The 8649-nt window shown below is 43.7% G+C and overlaps 1 protein-coding gene across 2 annotated transcripts in view; it reads left to right on the forward strand.

The window, feature by feature from the left end:
- HROB (homologous recombination factor with OB-fold) overlaps nucleotides 1-7884 on the forward strand; it is a 30199-nt gene extending 22315 nt beyond the window's left edge. For both annotated transcript variants that reach the window (XM_044447161.1, XM_044447160.1), the window contains exons 7-10: nucleotides 1931-2016; nucleotides 3449-3598; nucleotides 5728-5947; nucleotides 6923-7884. In XM_044447161.1, coding sequence (XP_044303096.1) covers nucleotides 1931-2016; nucleotides 3449-3598; nucleotides 5728-5947; nucleotides 6923-6996 — 530 coding nt within the window. In that variant the 3' untranslated portion in view covers nucleotides 6997-7884. The remainder of the gene's footprint in view (nucleotides 1-1930; nucleotides 2017-3448; nucleotides 3599-5727; nucleotides 5948-6922) is intronic.
- Nucleotides 7885-8649: the final 765 nt, after the last annotated feature.

Raw genomic sequence — 8649 nt, forward strand, 5'->3', positions numbered from 1 at the left:
TAACAATTAAAATGACGTTTAAATAAAAAGGTCTTTACCTGGCGCCGAAAAACCAGTAACGACGGTGCCAGGCGGACCTCTTTGGGGAGTGAATTCCATAGGTTGGGTGCCACCGCAGAGAAAGCCCTCCTCCGAGTACTTACTCTCTTAATTTCTTTCATGGAGGGTTCCCGGAGAAGGGACTCTCCCGCAGATCTCAAAGGGCGGTTGGGCATAAACGGACGTAAGCGCGTGTTCAGGTAGCCAGGACCCAAGCCGTTTAGGGCTTTATAGGTCATAATCAACACCTTGAATTGGGCCCGGGCTTCAATGGGAAGCCAGTGAAGCTGACGGAGGACTGGAGTCATGTGAGCATAACGCCCCGTCCCCGTCAGCAACCTGGCAGCTCTATTTTGCACCAATTGAAGTGTTCGGACTGTCTTCAGGGGAAGCCCCACGTAAAGCGCGTTACAGAAGTCTAGGCGGGAAGTCACCAGCGTGTGTGTCACCGTCGCCAGGCAGTCGTACTCCAGGTAGGGGCGCAGCTGATTAATCAGCCGAAGCTGAAGGAAGGCGTTCCTCGCCACCGCTGTCACCTGAGCTTCCACAGAAAGCTCCGGGTCGAGGAGTACTCCTAAGCTGCGGACCTTATCCCTAAGAGGGAGTGTTGCACCATTCAGGACCAGGTCAAATCCACCCTCTCCGAAACCCGATCCACCAACCAACAGGACCTCCGTCTTGTCTGGGTTGAGTTTCAGTTTATTTGCCCTCATCCATTCCCTTACCTCGTCCAAACACCGGTTCAGCACAGCCACTGCCTCACCTGGATTAGTGGAAAACGAGAGGTAAAGCTGGGTATCATCAGCGTATTGATGATTCCGCAGCCCACACCTCCTGATGACCTCTCCCAGCGGTTTCATATAGATGTTAAATAGCAGAGGGGATAGAATGGAGCCCTGTGGTACTCCATGGCATAGCTGCCATGCCGTAGAGACATGGTCCCCCAGCACTATCTTCTGGAATCGACCGTTGAGATAGGAGCGGAACCACTGCAGAGCAGTGCCTCCAACCCCCAATCCCGCAAGCCTATCCAGAAGGATACCATGGTCGATGGTATCGAAAGCCGCCGAGAGGTCCAGAAGAACCAACAGGGATGTACTCCCCCTGTCCTTCTCCCTGCACAGGTCATCGTACAGGGCGACCAAGGCAGATTCAGTACTGTACCCGGGTCTGAAGCCGGACTGAAAAGGATCCAGATAATCAGTTTCATCCAAGAGTGCTTGGAGTTGTCCCACCACCACTCGCTCCAACACCTTGCCCAGAAACGGGATGTTGGCCACAGGTCTATAGTTAGTGGCCATCTCTGGATCCAGTGACGCTTTCCTCAGGACCGGTCGTATTACCGCCTCCTTTAAAGGGGCAGGCACTCGACCCTCCCTCAGAGAAGCGTTAACCACTTCCAAGATCCCTTATGGCATAATTTAACATCTTAATGCTCTCTACTAACATCGATATGCAGTAAAAAGATAGAGTTTACAGTGGGTGCTGGACTGCTTTGTAACTGGATCAGAGTTACACTTGTGGGTCAGTTCACAGTCCAGGCCTCTCTAGAAAAGTTTGTCATAGTTCCCTTCTGCACAACCACAGTCCTGATCGCAGAACAAAACATTGTTTGCCCATAACAACATTGAAATAATCAGTCAATGTCCTTAACTTAAGTGAGCGATTAGGTGTACTAAACAGATATTATTTATTCAAATAGGAACAATTGACTGCCCAACTAAATGGCAAGTTACATGTCTGAATGCTTTAATTTTTTTTTCTTTCTAGCCCCTTTGTCCCTTTTCAGTGTTTAAGGGCAATGACAGCAACTTGTGGTCAGTGCCAGTGTATTTCTACTTTGGCTTTTCTGTGTTTCTTTATTTCATTTGTCTGCTCTTCTGTCCTGCAGGAGAAATGCAGGGCACGATACACCGTCTGTTGCTAGAGGAGAAAGAGAGTGAATTTAAGGCTGGCTCAGTGCTTCTGCTAAAGCAGGTACTAGAAAACAAGAAATCCAGGGCTTGGTGAGCTTTGATCATTTGAATGGCAAAAAGCAATAATCAGTTTGTAACACGTTCTCCAGATAGATTACATCAATGTGGTGCATCTTATTCTGAGGTGTCTAGTTTTGAGGAATTATTCCCTGATGGTTATCCATACCAGTTCAGTACCACACGTGTCAGATTTTGAAGCACTTTAGACTAGCATAAACAAAAACATTAAAAGACAGCTTCCTGGTTATGATCTCTATTTGAGGAGGGAGAAGAGGGAAGGGGACATGTTGTTAATCATATGAAGTGGTACAAACAACACTTAAATTTTCCTGCCATAACACAGTTCAGCTCTTCCCTTATTTCCCCCATCCTGTGCTACTTTCTGTGATGATGCTCACCCAATGATCCAAATGCTTCAAATGGCCTGGGGCCAGCATTCCTTCGGCTGCCTCTTCCAAGACTGTATTCAACCATTCCCTTAAGATTAGCTTGGAAGGCTTTCTGAAGTATCTAACTCCTGCCCGAAATGGCTCTTGGTTGTAATTATTTAGCCCTAAAGATTCACTTAAGCTTGTACATCTTCTGGAAACAGTGTAGGGCAGTTTTATTTATTTTAATTAGTCTGATATTCAGTGGCAAGAGATAAAGCAGATCTACTATCACGTGTTTACTTACCCCTGGTTCATTGAATGGACAGGGCTATAATTCTAGTTAAACAGTATTATTTCCTCCTCTTCCTGTATGGGTGGTTTCTTCTTCAGTGGTCATATGCTTCCCTTCTTCAGTGCTGGAACATATGTCCCTTTTGGTGTTTTGGTCTTTCACAATAGTGAACAGGAATTAGGATGTCCTCTGCTGTTGACCTTACAGCAAAAGCATGGCTCCATTCACATGTAGAGGCAGCAAATTGTGGTTTGTTAAACCATCACTTTGCCACAATGTATGCTACCTCCATTTTGAATATGAAACTTCCAGTTGTTCCCTGCTGTGTGACACTGTGGATTTAACTGTGTGTTAAACAACCGGAAGTTAACCTAAGAACAGATTGTATGGTTGTTAAAACCATGATTCACCCATAGCATCTGAGTCTGTACCTCATAAATTGAACTTTTGATTGGGCAGATCAGAGGTTGCATATTCAGAATGTCTGTGGCATATGACCCCAAAAAATCATATGTTAATTCATTATTTTCCACCATTGCTGACAAATCAAGTCAATTTCTTCTTCCTATGCCTTGGACAGGACATATAACATAGCAAGGATTTCATCTGGAAAGGCTCTCAGTTGCATTTAGGAATAGAAAATAGGTTTTGGCAAATTCTTTCTGCTTTTAGAGAGAATCAAGATGGGTTAGGCAATGTGTGCAGAGTGGTTCAAGATACTGCCAGTGTTACCGTGGTGAGAAGGGTTGATGTCTACCTTGGCTTCACAGGTGGGTGTGTTCTCCCCATCCCATCGCAATCACTACCTCAATGTGACACCCAGTAACTTGGTGAAGATATACCCACCGGGGCTCAGCGCTGGCAAGCTTCCTCGTTTGCATCAAGAGAACCAGGAAAGAATGGAGCCAGTATTGTCACAGGTCAGGAGCTGTCTTGAAATAGTTCTCTGTTCCAGTGTGCATGGAAAGATATGGGGAATGCTGTTTAATAAAAAAACAAGGCGGGGGACTTATTTATAATTTAATCAGAGTAAATAATGCTAATGAGCAACCATCTGCAACATTTTAATTGTTAGAATGATATTATGGGAAAATGTGAAGAATGCTTGGTGAAATCTTGGCAGAAGAGGTTAGGGCGGTTACCTCATCAAGAATAGGTTAGCTGCTGCCTTGTGTTGCTCCTAATCAGCCTAGAGCTCCAGGTTTGTGCATTATACCCACAGCTATGATCTAGCTGATTGTTGATAAAGAAGTTAGGAACATATGGGAGACAGTGAACTTGCTTACTCTCACTCATGCACGGTGCATTAAGGGTTAATTAAGCCACAGTTTGCCATTACATGCAAACCATGGTATCATCGTTTTAGTAACTCTCTGAAACACATGTTTGTGGGGTATTAAACCACAGCTCATACCAGACTTCATTTAAAATATTCATGTCATTCTCTCCCAGTTGATCTGATTAGAATTTGTTCATATTTGTTACTATACATATTTTAACCATTTGAATTTTCTCACTATAAGGCTTTCAAAAACTTCCTCATAGTTAAAGTGTGTTGAAACTGAAAGTGCTGAAAAGGCTGAACTTGCCTGGCACTCCTCCTGTGGCTTCTAACTAAAGGCTAGAACGCTTCATCTTAATCTGTTGAGTTTGATTGCTTTCTCCTATCCTTAAACATATCTAGATTCAGTCTGCTTGTTATACTTAAATGTGATAAGGGGAGACAGGCATGGATTATCTTTATTTTAAATTCTTCTGAACTGAATAAGTTGCATTTGTGTATGATTTGGACTCAAGATTCTTGATTCTTTCTAAGAATATCTTCTGGTAAGGGTTAGGCTTCAATTCACATGGAAATTCCAATTGTGGATAGCTTTGCCATCCAGCAGCAGGCCTTTCCAAAACATGAGGGACTGCTTTGGAGAGTTTCTTGAGGAGGACTCTTTGGAATGTTTAAGGTATGCCTAACACATGAGGGAAGCTTAATAAGACCTTTTTATACAAAGATCTAGAGTGTGGATGGAGGGCTAAAGCCAGTGCTAATAAATGCTCAGCTTAAATCCGGGAGTCCTGCATTCAAGTTCCATTTCTAATACTGATTCTAGAATTTCTTGTAGGAAGCTTTGGCTGCTGTTGTCCTCTCAACAACTTTGTGATATGTCAAGTATACTCAGAGTTGTGATTCTCCCAGTGCCGTCTTGTGACCTCTATAGCTCCTGCAGTCCTCTAGCTACTAGACTGCATTGAGCCCTTATGAGATTTTGCATTTTTTTTTCAATCTTTCCTTTCTAATGTATATGCATTTATTCAAAAGCATCTGATGATTAAAATGACAGTTTTGTAATAAAAAGCAATACCAAACAAAACACAATAAGGCAGTCATGACAGATGGAACACAGTCTTGAGATGATACATCTACATTGCAGGCCAAAAGCCAGCCAGAATATGAGAGGACAGCCACCTGACCTTCATAGGGCAGGGCATTCTGTAATTGTGCTGTAGCCACCAAGAAGCTTCCATCTCTGACCAGCTGTGCTTCTATCATAGAAGACTGGGTCCCTCTAGTGTGATCTAAGCCATTTATGACTTAGAGGCAATCCTTAACACTTTGAATTGCACCTAGAAATAGATTCAAAGGCATTTCTGCACTAGTGTAATATGGTCCCACTATCATTCTTGATACCACAATTTGGAAAAGTTTAGGCTGAGCAGCAATGCAGTGGAAGAGTCATAACAGCTCGGTGGTAGAGCATGTGGTCCTTATTTTGAGACTGGCTTGGGCTCAGTCTGCAGCATTGTAGGTAGCAGGAGCTGCCTTGAAACATCTCTGCTTTCAACCTTGGAGAGCTTCATCCAGTCATGTAGACAGAACTGTACATGGTAAATTAATCATCTAACATGATACAAGGCAAGCAGCATTTATCCGTTCCTACCACTGGTACTGGGAGCTAGTTATGGTCTGGGGGCATGGCTCTTAGGCAGAGCTGTGAAGGGTTCAGAATTCAAACATGGATGTTCTCAGCTCCCCTGTGGACTCTTATTTCTGCAGGTTGTGTCAGAAGTTCAGAAAAAGCCTCATACAAATGCCCTCACTTCCCTGGTGACAGCAGACTGCAGGCACGAGGAAGGACATGTGATGGATAAGAACTGCAGCCAGCATGTGTTGGGATCAAGTAAAGGGGCGCCATGGACACCAGTGCCAGGGATCTGTGGAGGAGGCAAATCTGTTTTGAATGTACCATCCCCAAATGCTGAAAGAGCTGATTCAGGTAAATCGCAATGGAGGAATATTTCTTTCCTGATTTTTCTACTCCCTCTGCCACCACGTAATCCCATGTGCCTCCAGAACATGGGAAATTGGAGCACAGGCTACAGAGAAGCCTTGCTGAGCTTTCAGGACTACATGTACCAACCTCTGCCTCACACCAAGGCATCTTATCACTTGCAGATTTGCAGATGACATTCAGTAGTCTCTGTATGGCCCCGCATGTCAACAGCAAATGCATTTTTCCAGGGATAGAATAAGGTACTTGGCATCCTGGGAATGAATGTCCAAGTATTTCCTTGGACAAATACTTATTAACTCTTAGTTGGGGGGAGTTATTGGTTAAGTAGCACCTGGGAACAGACAGGGATAGGCCAGGGCTTTCTGCTGCCAAGCGTGCTGCATAGCAACTTGGCCCTTCCTCATGACTGTGATCTGCCTGCATCTACTTCCAACCATCCCCTCCCCAATGGTTCCTTGCCAGAACATTCTAGACGCTTGGAAAACTTGAGGCATATGAAATATGCAAAGTTGCACACATTTGACCACAGGAACTTGGTCGATTATAGCTTAGCTGAAGAGCCTTTCCAGGTTGCTCACAACTGCACTGGGACTTGAGGATGTTAGTCCTCCGCAGGGAGGGGGGCAATACGTAAGTCAGAGCTGCATATCTACTGTGTCAAAATGAAAGTCCTGTTCACTGTACTCTACCCACCTCTGCCACCACCCATGCACCGTGAATTTGACCTAGAACAGTCAAATCTAGCTTGCGGCTGAGCTAAATTTGATATTTATGGTGTTCCGAGTGCCTATCTCCAAATAAAAAATGTTTTTATTTGCTTTTTGGCTGCTGTGCTGCGAGCGAGGGCTCACTCTTAGTGCCCACAAGTTGCATGTTGCACACCCTGGCCCTGTGTGGTGGGATGAGCTGACTTGTGTCCCATTAGTGACTTGACTACCGTCTCATTGTCTAATGCAGATGATCTAGACCAACTTCTTGGAGAATTGCCTGATGATTTTTTCTCCAACTTGGATGAACTGAGTAGCCTGTGACAGTTCCTTGACAGAGACAACTGCTGGGGTAGAACCAAGGACCTAATTCTGTGTCTGAGAAGACTTTTGCACAACAAGGTGAACTCTGCTTTATGATTACGTCTTGGCAGGAAGGTGCTTGCCTTCAGCATCCTTATGAACATGGGCTGTGGCAGGGGAAAAGGAGTTCACAGAACAGAACTCCTTCACAGAACAGATCTGATACCATTCATGTGATTGTGTGGAAACTGAACCGGTAAAGCAACAGCGTAAGTTCTTAAGCACATGTTTCCTCAGGGTTCTGGCACAATCTTTCTGCAGCCTGTCCTTTGTACAAAATATAGCCCTTCCGCTCACAAGATAAATGCAGGAATGTTGTGCTAGTGCACATCCAACACTGAAGGTTTGTACCAGGCCTTATTCCAGATTTGCTTTCTCCTGTATTGCACTTTGCGTTGCTGCCAGAGCCAGCTACAAAGTCCATTTAATAGCCTCAGTTGCCATCTGATTTGAAACCCCATTTCCCCAATGCTTGTTTTGGTGCCCTGTTACAAAATCCTGGGAACACAACATGGTCTATTTGTAAACCACCTTACAAAGACATAGGTGGTCAACAAACCACAAAACATTACATGTAGCTCACCTTTGCTAATCATTACAAAGAAGTTCTTTATGAAAGAAAGATTTTAATAGCATTTTATTTTTTACTTAATCCTCATTTCTTTTGCTGTTGATATTTTGATGGTGACACTATTTCTCCTTTGAAAATTGTGTGTATCTATATAAACTTTTTATATGTTGGCTACATTGGATCTAATTTATGTTTTCTACCGGGCCGTTAATATCTGAATTCTGGGTAGGATGCTGCACACACACAAGGCTTCATACAAGTGGAGTCTATATATTATTTCAGGGTTAGCTTTACATGTCCATATCAAGTTCAAATGTTCCTAAATTTTGAAGGTAAAGGTAGAGAGCCTTTCTGTATAGAGATTCTTGAGTTATGTGCACATATACCTTGAATGCAACAATTAAAGCAGACTGAGAAATTTCTCTCATTTTCCTTTCTGGGTAGTTTGGAGGACAATAGCATGGCGGTAGTAAAAATGCAAAAGGAGAAAGAAGGGGAAAAGTCTTCTTCCTCTAAAGTCCTCTAACGTTCTGTGTAGTATAGATGTGAATGGCCAGATTTCTTCTCCACATCAGCATATATGATAAAATCACAAGCATTCAATCAAATAATAGTTCACATTCCCCTTTCGTGCAGTCTTTGGCTGTAATGATTTGTTGTTGAACCAATTCTGTAGTGTTGCATCGATTATGTGTGCTGGAATTGGTTGTCCACATACACTTCTCTAAGAAAGTCACATATAATACAGGATTTGTTCCACTGCTGCTGTTCTCCCCTACAGAATTAGAAGCTTGCATGTACTTATCTGGAAGTGGGAACAAGAATACTTGAGGGGGGAGGAGGAGGGAGAAAAATATAGTATCCAAGGAGCAAGCGTCACGAGCTGAGTATGAAATACAGAGTTGGCAGCAGCTCTTTCCTGTGGTAATGAATTAGGCAGATGGCAAACAAATCTGGTCCCTAAATGTTGTTGGCTCCTCAGTGCCTTTGGCAAGGTGGAGAGCTGAGAAACTGCCTGAAATATAGACTACTGCTCTTGTTCT

The sequence above is a fragment of the Varanus komodoensis genome, unplaced genomic scaffold, assembly GCF_004798865.1.
Source record: "Varanus komodoensis strain SLA01 unplaced genomic scaffold, ASM479886v1 scaffold50, whole genome shotgun sequence".
NCBI classification, from domain to species: domain Eukaryota; kingdom Metazoa; phylum Chordata; class Lepidosauria; order Squamata; family Varanidae; genus Varanus; species Varanus komodoensis.